Below are 21,305 nucleotides of genomic sequence, written 5' to 3' on the forward strand. Positions count from 1 at the left end.
AAAAATTATTGTATATTTATTTTATTGTCTGAAAAATAATTTTTATATTTCTTTTAAAAAATACATTTCAAATTTTTTAGAATAAAAGTAAAATTAAAGAAAGTAGTGAGAAAGTTTGAAATCACTCCTCTAATTGCTCACGTGTTGCTATTCTTTAAGTAGTTATTCACATACTTTAAAAGGTTGCAACAGTCGAAGAGAAAGATAATAGATAATAATTTCCTAATTAATTTACGGACAAAAATATCAAACAAAATGTATACACAAAAAAGGATATCTCATTTATATATTATGTTATAGATTACTTTTATTTTCTTATTTTGAATTGAAAATTTTGAAATGTGAATTTGTCTTGATGTCTTGTTTCTTATTTTAGAAAATAAAATATTAAAAAGTATGTTTGTCTTGTATTTTTAAAAAAATCAAAAGTTCAGAAAATGTTTTCTATATTAAGTTTAGAAAAGAAAAAAAAAAGTAAATTTATATTTTTATTGGCTGATGAGATTTTTCTATATCAAGTTTAGAAAAGTAATATAATTTATGATAATGAAAATATCATACTATTCTTTGTATGTTCAACATTATCATAAATTTTCAACTCATTTCCCCAAAATTTTAGAGATTTTTCATTATAAAATTTTTATTTTAATATTTATAAAAACTAAATAATAAAAAAAATTGGTACCCTCTTAAAATGGACCCTGAACAGTTGTCCATCAGGACAGTGCTAAGGAACACACTAATGTTTACTTTAATAATGATGACTTAGAAAGTTATACACAAGATATTTTCTATTTCTAATAGGTAGGAAATGGACCAACATGTTCCTAGTCACATGATAATATTAGTTATATAAATGAGATAATATTCTTCATAAAATGTAAATTTTCGTGTCTTTTATGGAGACTGCTAAAATTAAGAATATGTTTTATCACACATCCTCGTGAAAACTATTTATCTTCCCTTCCTGTCTTATATGTTTTATCACACATCATACCCATTGCTAAATATTCACCAGAAAATAAATTTCTCATTGCTAAATAAAAAGACGTGTTTTTAGTTTTTTGTTAAACAACTGTAAAAGGATAAATATTTGGCCAAATCAGAGCATAACGTTTTCTGATAGTTGAGCAAAACTTGATTAAAAATATTTTGGGCTATCTTTCCTTTGAGTTAAAAGTACATTTTGTAAAAAAAGAAATCCAGAAAAAAGGTTAGAGCATCACTTGTAGAGTGCATGATGTAACACTAAATATCAATGTTCATGAATATTAAAAATAGTATGATGTTTAAAATAATGAATGAGGGTATCTTGTTCCTTTTTCTTGCTTTGTCCCTATCTAATGAGTAGTAATGACTGAAGTTTTGGCTGCATATTATCATAAAAGGTATAAGCATTTTGGGTTTCCATGGAGAGCGGAGACTGGGTTTCCATGGGTCACAGCACTCAATGGCTTTGGTATTCTATATATGAAAGGTAATTAATGAATGAGTAATGAATAATGAGCAATGCTATCAAGTTCACATAGTTGCTTCTAATATTTGTGTCTAATGTCTTCTTTGATATCTCTGTTCTACTCTCAGCAAACAAGTGAGCTGGCGCACAAGGGTGGTAGTCATTTCAGGTTGGACAAGAAGATTCATATTTGGGAGAGATTCTAGTCGTATTTAAGTCCCCAGAATCAGATTACATTTATAAATTTTGAGTTTGCTATGTATCTATTTCTTGTACCTACTATCCATTATGTAATATTGTGATATTTTGAAGTTACATCTCTTTGCTCCTCCTAACGTTGGAGACAGTTTGAGGATTGTCATCTGTTGGACGAACATGCTTCTGTCACAGTTGTAATTTTCCGGCAAGGTACTTAGGTATATTGCAATTGCCTGGTTGAAACTTGAAAATCTTGACACTATCAATATTATTACTCTAGAAATGAAGTATATGTATAGGCAGTTCTATACATAAATTAAATTTTATATATACAAAACTATATACAATTTATAACTATTTCTATATAATGTTATATCCAAATTTTATATCCAGCTTATGTTTTGTGAATGAGGCCAAAAGATGATCAAGGAGAATCTTATGCTAGATGTTAAGAGTAATAATTAGTTTGTTAGGAATGTGTTCTATAAATAGAATGCTTAGGTACTGTAATTGTATCTTTTATCATTCTAATCAAATACAATATGTTACTTCGTTGGTACTCCGCTCCTCTTCTTCGAGCTCTATAATGTTTGACCTCATCAATTAGGGGTTACTTGCACCCAATCTCCTCAGTTTTCTGATACTAGATGCTTAAATCATGCGAGCATCAGTATTACCAGAAAAAGTGTTGGCAGAAGCAGGATGTGCTTGGTTCAGTAGGTGAAAAGATTGAAGGTGGAAAATTTAGAATAAAAAACATTATGCACACTTGTTTCTCATTTGAAACACAAGGATGGACTAGTATGCTTAATATTAAGAACTAATTGATTCTAGTATAAAATAATCACTAGATTATTTTTAAGGATTTTTAAAAAAGCAGAATCTAATTTATATTTTTTTACAATCATATTTATTTTTTAAAAAAGCAATTGATTTTGTAAGAAGCTATAAAAAAAAAGCTTCTGATTTTAACCAGATTTTAGATTCTTTTCAATTTCTGATTAGTTTGAAAAACTGAAACAAATACCAGGAATACTAAAAGAAGTGATTCTTTAAGCTGTAACAAAAGGACCCAATATAGAAAAGAAAATTACTACGTAATTACTCTAAACAGAAAATCATGTCATCTAATTTTCCAAATTTCACTTTCACAACCAAAGTATACTCATGTTCAACGATGACCAAATGATAATTTTTTTAAAAAAATAAGCAAAGTGAAATTTGAAAAGTAGGTGGTTTCAACAATGAATTTTAACATTGTTTGATATGAATCCAGTGAGCCAATTAAGATGAATAATTACCAAAATATGCATTTTTCGCACAAGACACTCCATGACAAAAATTATTCAATTGATCCGTCTCTATTTGATGATAAAATTCAAAGAATGCCTCGACATTATATTCTTCCCTTGCATGTCTCTAACATCAACATGACAACATGTCATACACACGTGATGATCCATCTCGTTCCAACTAAAGACATTGCAGAGAATGACATACCAAGGTAAACTTGTGAACTTGAATAGCTCAGACAACTGAAACTAAAAACTAAAAACTAAAAACTTTTCTTTGCTTTCTTTTCTGCTTGAAATCTGCTGGACCAGCTAGACAAGTTGATGACGAATTCAACTCCTCTAAAAGTTCTGTTGCCAACTCAACCTTCCCTGTTTTATTTAAATTATGGATTAGTGATCGATAGATATATATCGAAGGAAGAACACCCTTCAGTTTCATCTCCCTAAAGCATTTCAATGATTCCTCAACATTTCCTGATCGGCCAAAAATCTCAATTATTGCAGTATATGTAAGCAGATCTGGTTCAACCCCTTTCTCAGTCATTTCCTTAAAATAAACAAAGCACATATCAAATCTTCCAGCCTTCCGCAAGCCATTTATTAGAGTATTGTAGGAAACAGTGTCAGGGACAAAACCAGTATCCTTTATGGATGCAAACACATCAAGCATTTCATCCACACGGCCTGTGCGACCCAAGATATCTAGAACAATATTATATGTGACCAAGTCCAGACCATACCCCTGTCTTTTAAGATGATCAAATATCACCAAGGACTTATCTCTCTGTCCACATTTGGCAAAGGCAAAAATGATCTTGTTGATGAAGGATGATGTGCTTGAACATGTTATCTCGGATATTTCCTCAAGAAATCTGAGTAGCTCCACACAATCATTTACCTTTGAGAAAGCCTGGGCAAACTTAAGGCATGAGGTTGCACTTGGGGATTCACAAGACAACAATAATTTCCTGAAAACTTGACAAGAAAGGTCAATGTCATTCTTCTGACTTGCCTCCACTAATATGAGATTATACACATCAAGGGTAACAACAATGTTCTTATCATTTAAAATTTCTAGCATTTTACTGGCAACTGAAAGATTTCCAGCCTTGCATATCTTATCGATATATCCGTAATAGACTTTTGCATTGGATGTTGGTGCATTTTCAACAGTGGCAAGAAATTCTTTCAGGACTTCATGTGTCACTCTCTCTATGCCAGGAGATGCCTCTGTCGAATAAACCTGAAAACTGCCAAGTGCCAATGAACTTTTACTGGTTAAAAACAGTCAGATTCCAAAGAATTTGTATGTGATGGTAATGATACAGTTCAATATTGTAATGAGAGTCATCATCATTTAGACCAAAAAACTGTTTTTCAGTTAATTAACTGTAAATTCTTAATAAAGAAGTTTAAATCAATGATAATCCAAGACAGCTCCACGTGACTGAAAACTGCCTATCCAAAAGACATTTACTTATATTTTGCTGCTAAATGCCCAATAATTGAAAAATGTAATAAGACCATATAAATGTAAGCTGGATTTGGACAACTATTTAAGTGCTAAAGCTAAACTAAAATAAGTAGAACATCTTGAAATATGCTATATGTCAAAATTCATTTATATATGTCAGACATGTATATATCTGTCATCTTAAAGAACACGTATCTAAGAATGAGACTATCACACACTAGCACTTGATAAGTCAAGCTCAATAAAAAGAAGCAAATCTATACGGAACTATTAAAAAAAAAAACTCAAGCAAAATGCCAAGTTTGATGATGGGACAATCTTCTTGGATCAAGTAATTTCAACAAGGAAAAAAATATAGCTAAAGTTCATTTGTTCAAGTGTCACAGTTTGATCTAGCTGAACTCCAAACCACTTACACCACAAAAGGGCAAGATGCTGCCCTGAGCAAACAGATATGAGGAAACTCAAATTGTCCATGCATAAGCTTTATGAGAAATCAACTCTCCTAAAGTGGTTTGTCTCTAGAAGCACACAAGTAATGGTGTATCCACCCTAGACTTAATTTAAAACACATTGTGATCTCAGCCCACTACAAATCAAATTAATACACCTTTACATGTGCATTTTAGAGACGAGGAGCCTCATCTATTTGTGAAAATGTGTAGTCAGTTTTGAGTCCTCCTCTTGCATTCTTTAACATATGAAACAACATTTTCATTGCTTCTCAGCCCTCACACTAGTCACTTCTTCATAACAGGTACCGGATAGTTTACAACAACTCACGCACTAATCAACCAATTGAGCTGGATCCCCTTGGTTGATAGAACAACTTTGAACTTCAACAACAACAACAGTAATAATAATAACAATAAGAATCACTGAACTTACACTCCAAAATTATTATAGCATAGCAAATTACAAAGGCAACAGTATACTGATAATCATGACTCATGAGTGGGTGTTCTGAGAGCCAGCCACCATAGGAATTTTACTTTCTACAATGAAGAGTATCATCATTCAAAGCAATAAGAGAATTATAAAGAAAAAAAATAAAAAAAAAAAGCTGAAAAATTGGTTTAGAAGGGTTTACCAAATGGTTTTTGAAAGAGCAGAGGAGTGTTTGAAGCGAAAGCGGAACGGAGGAAGAAGTTTAATCAGGGAAACGCCCCTTGCTGTTGCACCTCCCAACATCATTTGCAGATGAATTGAGATTACCAAGTTTATGTCTTTATTCCATAGGGTGCGAAAACATTTTACGCAGGGGCGGAACTCCTGATTTCTTTTTCTCCTTAGTTCAAATAGATTATTACTTATTATATTTATATAATTATAGAATCCCCTAATTATAGCAGCAGCGTGGAATCAAATTCAATAAATAAATAAATAAATAAAGCAGCTTGGGATCTTTAAGGGAGCATCCAATTTGCCTATGAAAAATAGATTAATATTGTTTTAAAGAAATCTAATCTAAAAATTATTATTGACTAAATATTTTTAGGGTTAATTAAATTTTTATATTTGAAATATTTGTAGTTTTCATATTGTTATCTAATATTTATATTTTTTCATTATGTGAAAAAAAAAATAGTTTCATTTTATTAGATGACAGATATTTATCTTTCGTTATGATGTGACAAGACAAAAATGTCATATTATTATTCTTGTCATTGACACTTCATTATCATGTTATCACTTTCAAGTTTTATCAAAATAAATAATTTAATTTTTGATGTAATGATAAATGATCAATTTCATTATTTTATTGAAAAATAAAAATGAAAATAATAATAGCAAATTTGTTATGTTTAAAAACAAATCTTATAAGTCAATAATAAAAAATTGTTTCTCAAATATTTTTATTTAATCAAATATTTATAAACTTGTCAAAAAATTGAAAATTAATTAAAATAATTTGATAAACATATATATAATTTACTTTTATATAGACTTAAACTTTGTCTTATTTATTTTTTTAAGATCATTTCTCATTAAAAATAAGAAATACATCAAATTAATAAAATATTTTTTATTGGTAGGAATAAAAAAATACTATTTTAAATTTAGAATAACCCATCTATCATTTTATCATGGTTAATCAACTGAATTGGATTAATAAGATAATATTAAAGGTAAAATTAAAGAGTTATGAGATGTACATTTAATATCCATAAAGAGCTAAAAGAGAATCCAATGAGAACAAATAGTAAGATATATATTTTGGGTTTAGAGAATAATCAAGGAAGAGTGGAAGAATACATAACATGTTACATGTGTATATTAATCGCAAAACACTAATTATAGTGGCGGATCCAAGATGCTAAATCAGTAGGTGTAAATTATAAAAAATAAAATCAGTGGGTTCAATTATATAAATATAAATAAAATAAAATATAAAAATATAAGATTTTATTTACAAATTTATTGAATTTTAAAGAATGAGGGGTGCAAGTGCACACTCTCAAAACAATGTAGGTCCGCCACTTATATGATTTAAATAAGTTTTTTTTACACTTGTACCTGAAAAATAAATCAGTTTCAAATTATCACTTAAAAGTATCTATGACACTAATGTAAATTTTTTTTTCCAAAAACTTGGTTGAAAAGAATAAATGTAAAATAATATTTTGAAAACAATCTATCTTCCAGATATGAAAATTTTAATTAAATCATATTTTCATTAAATATTTTTTTTGGTGTATGTTATTATATAATTTGTTTTTATTTGTTGAATTTTTTTTCAAAACTATCAAATTAACAACAATCCTCTATCTTCTTTTGAAAAATTTTATTTAGATATTATATTTCATCAAAGTTTAGTTAATGTACAGTTAGTTTATATCCCAACTATTTAAAATTACATAACCAATAGTAACTTTATATCTTTTAAAAGATTTTTTTTATCTAAATTTATATTTTTTTATTTTAGTTTTTTATTTAGTATTTCTGTATCCTAAGTTCACATGCTTTAGTCCTTTAGATTAACTATAAAATTAATAATTAATTAGAGGTTAATTACATTTAAAATTTATTGTTTTACGAGAATCAAAACACAAGTCTTTTGCACAAACTCATCATATGTTATCAAAGGTAAACTATATAACCATAGGATTATTAATTTTAGGTTTTATATAATTGTTTTTAGGTATTGACTGTTTTTTAACTATAAAATCAATAGTAATCTTATCTCTTTTTTGAAATTTTTTATTTAAATATTATATTTTATCAAAATTTAGTTATTATAAATCAGTTTTTATTTTTTGACTCTTCAAGTTATAAAATTAATAGTAATTTTATGTTTTGGTAAAAAAAATATCTGGATATTATATTGTATTAATTCTAATTATTATATAGTCATTTTTTATATTTATATATTATATTTGCTAGATAAATTTTATTTTTTATGATTTGGCTTTTTCATCTAAGTTAGGGTCCGTTCCTGATCTTACGAATACTGCTGTTTAGTCCCTGTGACCGGTTTCACAATACAGACCTCAAAAGTTATGTTTCTTACAAAAAGGCCCCTTTATAAAAAAGCTCGAAAGGTGCCATTTTTTCAGCAAATTGGGTGTGGAGAAGAAGAGCACGTCCAACGCCAACGGAAATTCCTGCTCTTTGATTCGTAGACAAAGACAGACGTGGTGGTATTTCCAACGGTAACCCTTTTCCTTTTTCAGTTGTTTTTTGTTTCCCATTCACAATGGATGTATTAAGGTTTCATTCGATTTTTTTAAGGTTGTAGCATCAGGTCCGATTAAAAATTTTGCAGTTTTTATTTTTTTTTTAATTTTTTTTAAAGTGAATTGATTTCTGAGTGCCAAGTTGTCCGGAAGTTAATTTCAGTTCTTGCTTTTACAGCTGAGTTTAGAACCAAGTGCTTCTGTAATGATCATTTGAAATTTGGAGTGTGGACATCTTGGATTTTGTTAGCTTGTCTTATAATTTTTTTTACCATTATCCCAACTCAGTCGATCACCACACCAAGTTCAATAACATTGAATGTTGTGTTTTTTTAAAAACGTTGTCTTCATTTTCATAATTATAAAAAAATTATATGAAATTTTGTGCAAAACAGAATCAGATCGGGAAAATCTGAAGACTGTTATAGCGTGTTTGGTTCCGAGTCGAAGATACACGTTTTGTAAGAAATCCATGTCCAAATTTGAAAAATAATGCAGAAGCTAGTATTTTTTAGCTTCGGAGGTGATGCACATCAAGTGGGTTGAACGCCGAACCAAACACACTATTAACCATTAATGTTTTAAATCGCATAGAAAGAACATTTGTTGTTTGGACAACTCATGTGTTAGTGTGCTCCCATTATTCAAACCCGAGTTCCCTTGTGAAAAACACTTCATTCTTTCAATAATCAAGTGAGCTCCTTTTTCGAAACTCAAATACTTCTATTTATCTTCTTAATTGCCCGTTATTGACCATTTTTTCTTCACAAAAAAGATTGATAGATGGATCAAGGGAGGCAGGTATTCACAGTGGACCTTCTTGAACGATATGCTGCAAAAGGGCGTGGAGTTATCACTTGCATGGCTGCTGGAAATGATGTCATTGTGATTGGAACCAGCAAAGGATGGGTCATCAGGCATGATTTTGGGGTTGGCAATTCAAATGGTGAGTGAAGTTTCAAATAATTTTTCAGCTTTCTATTCCTGGGATACTCACTTTCCAATTTCGATTGATTTTTAAATGGTAGAAATGAATTGGCATTTGACATCCAGTTGATATGGGTATTTCAAATTCAGTAACCTTTTCATTTTGAATGTCAAATTTGGGGGTTTAATTGTAGTTTAACATAGATATAGAATAGGGTCACTGTTTAAATGATTTGTTTTAGGGTTCTTGATACTTGATAGTGGTGTGTACTTGAGCTTATGCTGGGATTTGGAGTTGTTTCTTGTGCTTCAATATCCTGCTTCTTCAATAGGATTGATGAGAGTCTGATATCTTCTTTGTCTGTTTCGAGTGTAGAGATTGATCTCTCTGTGGGTCGTCCCGGAGACCAGTCAATCCATAGGGTTTTTGTTGATCCTGGAGGGAGTCACTGTATTGCCACTGTAGTGGGTCCTGGAGGAGCTGAAACTTTCTATACTCATGCCAAATGGACCAAGCCACGAATTTTAAGCAAGCTGAAAGGTCTTGTTGTAAATGCTGTTGCATGGAACAAACAACAGATAACTGAAGGTAGTTAGTTGATCTCTTACTTGACTTATGCCCATTGCTTGTTGATTTATTTTCAACAAAGACTTTCACATATTCTTTTCTGCTTGAGGTTTTGAATAAACTTTTGAAATACAGTTTCCACAAAGGAAGTCATTCTTGGGACAGAAAATGGCCAACTTCATGAGTTGGCTGTGGATGAGAAGGACAAGAAAGAGAAGTATATCAAGTTTCTCTTTGAATTAACAGAACTTCCAGAAGTTTTTATGGGTTTGCAGGTATATCTTTTTAATATTTACTGTTATAGGTTATTTTTTCAAGATAATATCCATGGTTTCATCCCATTTTTGAGAAATTTAGAGTCTGTTTTTTTGTCTCAAATGTGAATAAGGCATTCAATTTCTGTTCTGGTTCTTGTCCATTTTGTTCAGATGGAAACAGCTAGCATGATAAATGGGACTAGATATTATGTGATGGCTGTTACTCCTACTCGGCTTTACTCTTTCACTGGCTTTGGGACACTGGAAGTAAGTCAAATAATATAAATGTCCATATTTTTGTTTTTTTTCCTCCTTTATGTTTTGATATTTGAGTAACCTATCCATACTACCATTTTCAGAATTAAAAAAAATGTAATATCATATATACTAACAGGTAATTACTGTTATATGTTCTAAAATACAATGTCCTGTTCTATCACATTATTGAAGATTAATGTAGAGCTCTATCCTTTTACATTATACCCTTCATTATATTCCAAAGTTTAATTTTTACTGATTGTTATACAAATTTAGACTGTTTTTTCAGGTTATTTAGATCGTACAGTACATTTTATGGAACTTCCTGGTGACATACCAAACAGGCAAGTTGCTCGCTCTCTCTAAAATAAGAATATTACTGTTATATCATGGGAACATTCAACATAAAATGTAAGTGGTCTAGAGGCTGAAAATTACTTTATTTTTTACAGTCTTTCACATTTGTTGTTTATATATGGTTTATCCTTTCTAAGATTTCATTTTATTGGGTATCTTCCAGTGAGTTGCATTTTTTCATTAAGCAACGAAGAGCTGTACATTTTGCATGGCTTTCTGGAGCTGGTATATACCATGGTGGCTTAAATTTTGGAGGGCAGCAAAGGTAGTAGAGAATTACTTGAGTTTGTTGTCTGTTTCATCAATAATGCATATTGATTCAGAACATGTTCACTATGTGGGTCATGATTCTGCAAACCTCATTTCAAAACATGCTATATGTGCTTAATGAATGGTTCTTATTGTTGTTTTGTGAATCCTTCCATATTGAATTTTTAGGAACATATTCACCTTTCTCACACTTTTGACAGCTCTTCAAGTGGAAATGAAAATTTTATTGAGAACAAGGCTCTTTTGGACTACTCCAAATTGTCTGAAGGAGCTGAAGTAGTTAAACCAAGTTCAATGGCTTTGTCTGAATTCCATTTCTTGTTGCTTTTAGGGAACAAGGTCAAGGTGTGTATGCACTTATGTATCATAGTTTTGTTTACATCATAGTGCATGTGCCGTGCACAATCTAAATTTTAAAGAGTTTTATCCATGCTAGCTAAATTATTTGAACATTCGTAGGTTGTAAACAGAATTAGTGAGAAGATCATTGAGGAACTTCAGTTTGATCAAACTTCTGATTCAGCATCTAAGGGTATTATAGGATTGTGTAGTGATGCCACGGCTGGTTTGTTTTATGCTTATGATCAAAACTCTATCTTTCAGGTTTGTGTTATTTGAATGCTGTTTCTGAATTTTGGATCTAACTGGCTTGGTTGTAATTGCTGCTGCTTCTTTATTTGATAATTTAGTAGGTGTCTATCAATGATGAAGGCCGAGATATGTGGAAAGTATATCTTGACATGAATGAATATACTGCTGCTTTAGCAAATTGCCGTGATCCTTTCCAAAGGGACCAAGTATATTTAGTCCAGGTACTGTTCACTTGCTTTATTGTGCCGCCCAAGAAAGAGTTTGTCTGGCAACATAAATTCATGTACTTTTTATTTGCTACAAGATTGTAGTTTGGTGTTTTATTTGAATAATTTGTGGTGCAGGCTGAAGCTGCATTTTCTTCTAAAGATTATTTTAGAGCTGCATCTTTCTATGCCAAAGTAAATCCTCTTTTTAAGTTCACTATTTTGGTGTATTTAATTTATGTTATTAATGCAGGAACTTCCATTGCTTTTGTGACATTTGATTACTTAAAAGTAATTGTGCTGCCCCTTGTGATTTTGATTAATACATATTTAGTGGTGGACTGGACTCTCATGCCTATAAACTTTTAACACTACCAAATCATGGTCCAATTATACTGAAAATTTCCCAAATCATAATGTATAGATATCATTATACATCTTTCCCCAATGAATCTTCTTCAAACAGGGAGATCAGTATGTAAAACTATCATGACTTTTTCATTTAAGAAACATCACTCCCTGAAGATAGGCCACTGAATATTTTAGATGAGTTCTGTTTATGAATTGAACTTTGGAGGTGTAGAATTTTTTCACAGCATCATCTTTATATACTGTGCTCAATTCTGATAATTTGGTGATAACTGTGATTGTTTTTTACTGAATCAATGTGCGTATCATGCTGTCAAAGGAGTTTGTTTTGATAATCCAAAAGAAAAACAAATCTGACAGGAATTTGATTTGCAGATCAATTATATTTTATCATTTGAAGAGGTCACTTTGAAGTTCATTAGTGCTGGTGAACAGGTACTCTTCATGTTGCTGGTCTTTAAATAAGAATTATACGGCTGCAATGTTTGTCAATGAGTGAATTTCTTGAAGAGTTTATATTGTAATTTTGTTTTTCAAGAAGAAAATCTTTTTGCTTGTACTCTTCTCTATTTCATTCTTCTTTTGCATCTAAAACTTGTGTATAAGTTTGGTAAATGGTAAATTTATGTTGTATCATAGAATTTTCCTATGTGCATTTAATCTTTACAATTGTTGCTTTCCTATGTGGGCATATGCAAACTGATTTGAATTGGCTTATCTTGAATTTAATTTTTAAATTCTTGGATTTGACATTTTGACTCATGCTTATACAAATTCACTGGTTTCTTTCTTTTCTGTAGGATGCTTTGAGAACTTTCTTATTGCGGAAGCTTGATAATTTAGAAAAGAGTGACAAATGTCAAATAACAATGATATCCACCTGGACAACTGAATTGTACCTGGATAAGGTTCTACATTCTTGACACTTGGAAGGAAATTTACCATTTTTATTCCTTTATCTCATTTTCTATGAACAATGGCATGACACACCTTATACAGTTATCCAAATTTAAACTAGAATGGTGCTTATTTCTGTATAATATGTCCTGAAATTCCATATGTTTACCACTAACTCCTTATTGTTTCACTTATACATGGTGCATGAAGAGTAAGTGATAGGAAAACAAAACAATGAAAATTGAAAGTATCATAACTGAGTTACAGAAATGAAGAGCAGAAACTGCCAGGGATAGTTCCCTCAGGCCATAAGATAAATACTGAAACAAACAAAGAATAAGAAAACCATGATCTCATCAGTAAGCGCGATAAAAAAACCATTCTGAACTGCTTAAGTATGTAGTGGAAGTTAAATATAAACTTGTTTGTATGAAAAGCAACAAACCCCGACCTTCTGTGTGAAATAACCAATTTGTGTTGCCAATTCTTAGTGGCTGTTTGGTTCCATGTTGTACAACAATATATCACATCCCACAACTACTATATATATCTTTCACGTTTTGAAATTGATTTAGCATGAAAAAATGAATATACGTGTGTTCACAACGTTAATCCAACCAAACACATGGCAGTAAATCAATAATGTTGATACTCATTTATGCTTTAGTTTTTTTGTTGAAAAGATGGGTAGATCTTGTGAGCAATTTCTGATACTCTTTTATGGCTTTAGGCAATTAAATTACTACTTCAGTTGTATTCTTTAATCTTTAACCTGTGAGTTTATAGATATTTTTTGCATGCAAATTAATTTGGGTTTCCTATCTTGATCTTTTAGATAAATCGACTGCTCTTGGAAGATGACTCTGCATCAGATAATAGCAATTTAGAGTACCAATCAATTATTAAAGAGTTTCGTGCTTTTCTCAGTGACAGCAAGGATGTATTGGATGAAACGACTACAATGAAGCTTTTAGAAAGGTAGTAGTTGATTCTTGATATGCCTGCATGTTTTTTGGCTGGACAATAATTCTTGGTGCATACCTGTTTTCTTCAATTTTATTTATAAAGTTATGGTAGCTTGTGTATATGAAATTCTATGAAGCACATATTATTTCTTTTACAGTTAAATTCAACAAAAAATGCAGGAAATAAAGGATGTGCTTTGAGGGCAGAGTGGAGGGTCCAGATCCATGTTTGTTTGTGTTGATTAGTTTTGTAGTTTTTTGAGATTTTTAGAATTTAGTTATCATAATAAATTATTCAAGAGAAAACTTTAGATTTCTAAAATGAGGAGACCCTTTGTGTCTACAAAGTTTGAAGATGACAGGATTAATATATGAATTATTAGCCATCTAGGTTCAGTGGTGATGACTCCATCCCTCTGCCTTGATCTGGTATTGCAGCTTTTCAATTTCACATCTATTACATGTGTTAGTCAGGTTCTTTTAGGGAGTTAATTACTTCTGGGAATTACAAAATGAAGAAGAACACTTACAAGAGAAATCACAGGAAGTACACTCATACTGGTTTCATTTTGCAGAATGTGTTACATTTAATGAACAATAAAAAAAGATGTAGTTTCTTGTTATGAATTATGATGTGTACGGGCTAGAGTCCATTGTCAGCAATGTAAATCAAAATTAATTTTACACCAGTGATTAACTTTTTATAAGATCGTAAATCTACTTGGGATTGAAAATTTGTCTCATGGTCATAAAACTTTTTATGAAGTCTAGATCTTCTGTACTACATCAATATATATAAGCTGTCAAATGCTATTTATTTGTGAGTAGAACTTACTAATTTTGCCTTTCAACATGATAAGCACACAAGCACTTGAGGAACCCTCCCTTATAAGATAGTTGTCAAGAGGGGGAGAATTGAGCATCCCATATTACTCGATGTGGGACTTTGGGACCCCATAATACCCTAGTTCTATCATAGCACTGCTCCTGAGAGTCAATGTCCCAGTGGCTTCACTCTGATGTATTGATGTGTCACTCGGTCTTTCTGATCAGTCCCTCCATTGGCAACCAACTCTGATACCTATTGATAAGCATCCAAACACTTAAAAAACCCTCCCTTAAAACTAGTTGTCAAGGGGGAGAACCAAACCACTTAAGCACTCCATTGAGTATCCCATACTACTCGATGTGGGACTTACGCACCCCATAATACCCAAGTCCCTAGCACAATAACATAATATTATTGTTTATCATATCAATCCAAACAGAAGTAGCACTCCAATTTACTTAGAGGTTTATTTCCTTGTGATTTATAAGTTTGACCAGAGCTAGTAATATATCATACAGCCATTAATCTTATATAATTTTGCTTTTTGCAATTTTCAACAGTTATGGAAGGGTTGAAGAATTGGTATATTTTGCTAGCTTAAAAGGGCACTATGAGATTGTAGTTCACCATTACATTCAGGTGCCCTGATTCCACTTATGTTCCATGCCATTTTGGTTATATATCCTTTTCATTGTTCTTACTTTCTGTGTTTTTTTTTTGTTTCCAGCAAGGAGAAGCAAAAAAAGCATTGGAAGTGCTTCAGAAACCTTCTGTGCCTATAGATCTTCAGGTATGATTCAACTTTTATGATTTGGGGTGTGATAATCTATTTCGGACTGTAGCCTCTCAATCTTTTTTGAGAAATATTAACATGTAATAGACTATATTGACTGTCCTATGCAGTATAAGTTTGCTCCAGACCTTGTTGCCCTTGATGCATATGAAACTGTTGAATCGTGGATGACTACAAAGAATCTGAACCCAAGGAAACTGATTCCTGCAATGATGCGTTATTCAAGTGAACCACATGCAAAGTACTCCTCCATATTTGTATTTGCATTTTCAATCAGTTAAATGCTTTAGTCAGAATTGTGTTCACCAATTTAATTATTTATTTATTGTTTTTTCGTGTTTTCTCAGTGTTTCCCTTGTGACAGATTTCTTAAATTTATTGATATTCTGTTTTGGAATTTTAAGTTCATTAATATCAACTGTTTTCACATGCAGGAATGAGACACACGAAGTCATTAAATATCTTGAATATTGTGTTCATCGATTACATAATGAAGATCCTGGAGTTCATAACCTGCTACTTTCTTTATATGCAAAGCAGGTTGCGTGGCTTGCTTTGTTATACATGATCCATGTACTTCTGATGTGTTGATTATAAAGGGTGTTTCACATTCCTATCGTATTATGATATCATCCATATATATGTATAGATGAACATATGTTATGCGTGCCTGCATGTGAACAAATGGATGCTATATCAATCATCCATGCTTGTGAAATTTTCATAAGGAATTGGTTATCTCTGCTTAGAACATGCTATGCATTTTACACCTTTAAACTATTTAACATCAATCTACTTGTTTTTTCACTTCTCATATACATAAACAAAAGCTACTCTTACCGTATAGTGCCATTAATCAAAACTGAAATGACAGATTTGTACTGCAATTTAAGCATATTTGAATCTCCTAAGATCAAATCAAATTGTCTGTATTTCCACTCTTTCCACTCTTGTGAGAAGATGAAGATCATATTCTTCATTGTATGTTGTCTTTCATTAAAACTGACATCAGGTGATTGGGATCTAAATTGTAAATGTAAATTGAACAAGAGCCTTCAGGGAAATATTTTATGGAAATTCTAATGTGTGACAGACTTTTCCTTGACAAATCGATTGAGGCTTGATTGAGTCTTAAAGTTGTCTCATTTCTTGACTAGATTTGAAGGAATTTACGACTTCCTGGATCTGTCCGATGTTGACAATAGAGCCTATTTATGTATTTGTTCTGTTATTTTTATTATTCAGGAAGATGATAGTTCACTTCTACGTTTCCTACAAAGCAAATTTGGGAAAGGACCAGAAAATGGTCCTGAGTTCTTCTATGATCCTAAATATGCCTTGCGTCTTTGCCTCAAGGAAAAACGAATGCGTGCATGTGTTCATATATACAGTATGATGTCAATGCATGAAGAAGCAGTTGCTCTTGCCTTACAGGTGAGACTAATATGATGATTGTTGTGTTCCAACTTTACCACTGCTTTAATACAAAAAATGGTGCAGCTTAATTAGAAATACTTGCTTTACAAATGTTTTTCATTGGTGATATTTTTCACTTGTAGTCATATCTTATGGGGATGCTGCAAGAGCAACCAATTGTAACACTTGTTTTATTCTTTATGCATTAGAAGTCTTAAGGAATACTTCATAAATGAGGCCCAAAAGTGCCTTCCAGTGGGAATTTTTCTTCTCTTCTCATCCCTTTCTCCACTGTGGCTAGAATAAGTTAGTGGTCTTGTAGAATATACAGTTCTCTGAGAGCCAGGTTTTTGAAAAAGTAGTACAACATATCCAGTTAGAAGTTTTTTAAATCTTAAATAATTTGACATCCTAACAATGAAATAAGAATAACACTTTAAATATTTTAAAGGATTTTTTTTTTTCATTTTTTAAGATTGATCCTTTCATGCTAACTAACTTTTCTGTATTAGATTGATTCAGAGCTTGCTATGGCCGAAGCTGATAAGGTTGAAGATGATGAGGATTTGAGAAAGAAGCTCTGGCTCATGATTGCTAAGCATGTTGTTGAACAAGAAAAAGGAACTAAGAGGGAAAACATAAGGAAGGCAATTGCATTTCTTAAAGAAACTGATGGCCTGCTAAAGATTGAGGATATATTACCATTCTTTCCAGATTTTGCCCTGATTGACGACTTCAAGGTACAGTTATTTTTGCTTTGTTTTTGCCATGTTGATTGACAATTTTCAACTCTGATAATCTTATGTAGTGATACTCACAAGCTAAATTGTTTTTATTTATTTATTATTATCTGTTGAAATTTACATATAATATAGTGGCTTCTTTTTGGAATATTAACTAAAGAATCTTTTATGTGAAGTCATTTCTCTACATGTTTTGGGTAGTTGCAATTGTTTTTCTTAAACTTCCATTGGTGAATATCTAAATTTATGCAGGAGGCTATCTGCTCATCATTGGAGGATTACAATAAGCAAATTGAACAGCTGAAGGAAGAGATGAATGATGCAACCCATGGTGCTGACAACATCAGAAATGATATCAGTGCACTTGCTCAAAGATGCACTATTATTGATCGAGATGAGGAGTGTGGGGTATTGCCCTTCCTGATATATGTTTGACAAAACTGCACCTGCAATTCTTTTTTTGGTCTTAACCCTTTAGTTCATCAGGGGAAAGGGACCTTGACTAATCCGAAGTTTGGCCAGGAGGTAAGTAAAGCCTGGTCAAGAATTGTTTCCGTCAAGGGTCGAACTCGGGTAGTATCCGAACGATTAAACCTTAACTTCAACACATTAACCACTTGTGCCCAATCACTTGATTACCTGTAGTTTTTTAATTGTACAGTTGTTTACTTTTGTAGTTCCGTACCCCATATATATTAAGATCGATATGCTTTTGTTTTTCTGATTTAGTTTGCTGAATTTATCCCCTCATTTGAAATGATTTGAATCTTACTCCCTAGGTTTGCCAGCGAAAAATTCTAACTGCTGGCAGGGAATTCGGCACGGGCCGTGGCTATACATTAGTAGGGCAAATGGCACCCTTTTATATCTTTCCGTGTGGACATGCCTTCCATGCAGAATGCCTGATTGCTCATGTGACTCGCTGTACAGTTGAGGCCCATGTAAATATACTACCTTTTTTCTCATATTTGTCATCTCATTGTGACTATTTCACGTTATGCTACTTAAAAGTTTATTGTTTTCAGCAATATCTGCAATAATAATAATCAAAGCCAATAAGTTGTTTGCTTCAAAATAAAGATACCAGTGAACTGCACATTATTTCAGATGAGTTGAACACTGATGTGAGGGTGAGATGCCAATGTAAGAAAGTTGAAAGGACACAATGATCTGATCTTTAGCTGTTTAACACACAAAAAAAATAATATTAAAAAAATTGGATAGTTTTGAGAGATGATATCCTAACTTCTTTAGTTGTTGCTTAAGTTAATTAAAATGACACAAATACATTGTAATCGAGCACAAAAATGCTGTTTGGACCCTCAAATTTGGGTTAATACATTGGTCATAACTCATAAATTGACAATATTGTAAGTTTTATATCTTAAAGAGGTTGTATTCATTAATTTTATTCTCTAGTGTAGTCATAATTGTCAGAACCTCGTTTGCATGCCATAAAAAATGTTGTCCCGTCCTCAACCAGCATATTCTTATCACCTCCAATATTGTCATTCAGATTGAATCTATTGGGAAAATGTTGCAGGCTGAGTATATACTGGACCTGCAGAAGCAACTTACTTTGATGGGCAGTGAAGCAAGGAGAGAATCCAATGGTACCCTTTCTCCAGAGGAGTCCATTCCTAGCATGACCATAGACAAGGTTTGTCCATAACTTTCTTTCATGTATCAGTAGGCGACGGCAGAAATTTGTTGCTCAATATTATATTTTTCTTGCATTGAAATTTAGGCTTCAAATTCCTTTTCTTGATATACCATTACTATTTCCATGGGCTGTGACTGTGATTATTGACAACTTATGATTTTTAAATATTCATTATTGTTTGCATTCTGCATCATGTAATAATTCCCTTTTATATGTACTCCCTCCTCCGTCTTGTTTTGTTTGACGTTTTAGTAAATTCTTTTGTTCCATTTTGATTGTCATTTTACAATATCAATAAAACATTAAAACGATTGAAAAACTTATTTCATTTTTTTTCTTCTAATTTTTTCTCCTAGAAGAAATTTATCCTTTAAACATTTATTATGGAGTGAAGAAGTTTATCAAACCAGACCCTATAGATCTTTAATGTGAAAGACAGAATATTAAAAAATTGCACTAGAGTTTTTATGAAATTTAAAACAACCATTATATTTCTTAATTCCTGTGCCAAAACCATAAACAAGTCCAAACAAAATGTAACAAGGGAGTACTTGGCTGCTGGAATTGCTCTTTAGACAAGCTTATCTATATTTATTAAGTTAATTTGGCATGAAAGAAGCTACTTTTGTGTGTTAGCATCTTGATGAACTTAACATTGTGGTGTTAAATGCTTGTACTTTGATGGACTTTAACTAATAACTTTATGTACTCATGTAAAAAATATCATGGGCAGCTCCGATCACAACTGGATGATGCTATAGCTAGTGAATGCCCATTTTGTGGCGACTTGATGATCCGTGAGATTTCTTTGCCTTTCATCAATCCTGAGGAAGAGCAGCATGTGCTATCATCATGGGAGATAAAACCAAGCGCTGGTAGCCAGAGAAACAGTATCTCGTTACCTGCATCTGCATGAGTTGTAATATGCTTGCATACTTGTGTCAATAACATTGCTATGCAGTATAGGACTATTGATTGATTGTCCAAATTCCTTGCTAGTTGCAATGTGTTGTTTGGTTGTGAATGTCTGAATCCATATTCTTTTTAAATGTACTTTCTCTTTCCTTTTTGTTATGCCAAAGGAAATTGCTGCACCCCAATACACACTGCAAATCCTGTACCTTGTATTACGGTTGTCTATTTTTGTTACTATAAGGTTTTGAAAGTTCTTTTTTTTTTTTTTGTTTGTTATAAGTTCATTTAATTTCTTGGCTATATAGTGTTATTCATTTCATCTATTGAATTCTTGAAAATCACTTCTGCTTACTAAATAAACACTTCTAAAAAAATGCTTATTTATAATTTTTTTTTAATTTTAAACAAACAGGCCCTTCATCGTATTCTTCAATTAAATTAGAATCTCAACTCAGTTAGTCTTTAACCCAAATTTTTATTAGGCAAAATTATGGAAAAAGAATTTCAACTTTAATTGAAAAAGATCAAAAGCACCCTTTGATTTGGACTCACTTTCTCTTTCTACCAAGTTGTGCTTAATAAAACAAGGAAGTCAGACCCAGAGCACCTCGCATTCAAATAACAAGTGATCAATCATCATTAAATTATTAATCTTGTTTTAATTGATGCCCAAATTTGAAGTTTTGAACAGTCTTCGCAAAATCTAAAGTTTTGGCTAAAATTTACCACTATGGATCATGTCTCAAAATATGCTGTACTTAGAAAATTGTTTTCATGATGGACTCTTAGAAGCAGATTTGCAAAACTTACCATTATGGATCTGAATGAACTCAAGGCGGAAAATGCCTAATCAACTTCTGATTCTCACTCGGTTAGAAGCATATGTATGCTCAAATTTTGTTTGGTTCAACTTGTGATTTTCGGAAAGCTATTAAGCTAATAATAAATTTTTCATATTCCAATCGTTATTGATTCATTATCAGATTTGTTTTCCTTGAAGTAAAAACTGTTTCGGAAAGGACCCTTCAACTCAAACCTTGATCTGAAAAATACAATCTGCTTCAGATAAGAAGAAAAAAATACAATACTTCAGAAATTATTGGTAAAGGCATCTCTATAATTAGAAGTTATTTTGTTTAATTTTACCCGAAATTGACGATTAATAAAATGGAAGCAGAGTG

General features: G+C 31.7%; 2 protein-coding genes across 4 annotated transcripts; one reads left to right on the forward strand and one right to left on the reverse strand.

The window, feature by feature from the left end:
• Positions 1-2,996: 2,996 nt before the first annotated feature.
• On the reverse strand, positions 2,997-5,732 carry LOC100792544 (pentatricopeptide repeat-containing protein At1g11900). The gene is made up of 2 exons (XM_003543307.5): positions 5,514-5,732; positions 2,997-4,199 (listed from the first exon to the last, which is right to left on the reverse strand). The coding sequence occupies exons 1-2, from the start codon at positions 5,615-5,617 to the stop codon at positions 3,203-3,205; spliced, it is 1,101 nt and encodes a 366-aa protein (XP_003543355.1). The 5' UTR covers positions 5,618-5,732; the 3' UTR covers positions 2,997-3,202.
• Positions 5,733-7,927: 2,195 nt separating this feature from the next.
• On the forward strand, positions 7,928-20,197 carry LOC100793073 (vacuolar sorting protein 18). 3 transcript variants are annotated; one of them, XM_014765967.3, is made up of 25 exons: positions 7,959-8,076; positions 8,496-8,793; positions 8,876-9,046; positions 9,404-9,616; positions 9,731-9,870; positions 10,024-10,119; positions 10,387-10,454; positions 10,631-10,732; positions 10,938-11,082; positions 11,197-11,340; positions 11,430-11,549; positions 11,673-11,729; positions 12,279-12,338; positions 12,704-12,811; positions 13,636-13,778; positions 15,155-15,233; positions 15,322-15,384; positions 15,498-15,628; positions 15,822-15,927; positions 16,633-16,821; positions 17,316-17,543; positions 17,799-17,954; positions 18,326-18,487; positions 19,090-19,206; positions 19,943-20,197. In XM_014765967.3, exons 3-25 carry the CDS (start codon positions 8,884-8,886, stop codon positions 20,123-20,125), a joined length of 2,973 nt encoding a protein of 990 aa, XP_014621453.1. In that variant the 5' UTR covers positions 7,959-8,076; positions 8,496-8,793; positions 8,876-8,883; the 3' UTR covers positions 20,126-20,197. The 3 variants fall into 3 exon arrangements, 2 of the variants coding, with proteins under 2 accessions (XP_006594864.1, XP_014621453.1); XM_006594801.3 differs by lacking the exon at positions 8,496-8,793 and having other exon boundaries at positions 7,928-8,076; XR_001384248.2 differs by lacking the exons at positions 8,496-8,793; positions 19,090-19,206; positions 19,943-20,197 and having other exon boundaries at positions 7,928-8,076; positions 17,799-18,071; positions 18,326-18,455.
• Positions 20,198-21,305: the final 1,108 nt, after the last annotated feature.

The sequence above is a fragment of the Glycine max genome, chromosome 13, assembly GCF_000004515.6.
Source record: "Glycine max cultivar Williams 82 chromosome 13, Glycine_max_v4.0, whole genome shotgun sequence".
NCBI classification, from domain to species: domain Eukaryota; kingdom Viridiplantae; phylum Streptophyta; class Magnoliopsida; order Fabales; family Fabaceae; genus Glycine; species Glycine max.

Coding starts and splice junctions, on each gene's coding strand:
- LOC100792544 (XM_003543307.5), bottom strand. CDS start 5,617: ATGATGTTGGGAGGTGCAACAGCAAGGGGCGTTTCCCTGATTAAACTT. Junction 4,200..5,513: donor GCTCTTTCAAAAACCATTTG/GTAAACCCTTCT, acceptor GGCACTTGGCAG/TTTTCAGGTTTATTCGACAG.
- LOC100793073 (XM_006594801.3), top strand. CDS start 8,884: ATGGATCAAGGGAGGCAGGTATTCACAGTGGACCTTCTTGAACGATAT. Junction 11,730..12,278: donor CTGCATCTTTCTATGCCAAA/GTAAATCCTCTT, acceptor TTTGATTTGCAG/ATCAATTATATTTTATCATT. Junction 15,385..15,497: donor CTGTGCCTATAGATCTTCAG/GTATGATTCAAC, acceptor TGTCCTATGCAG/TATAAGTTTGCTCCAGACCT.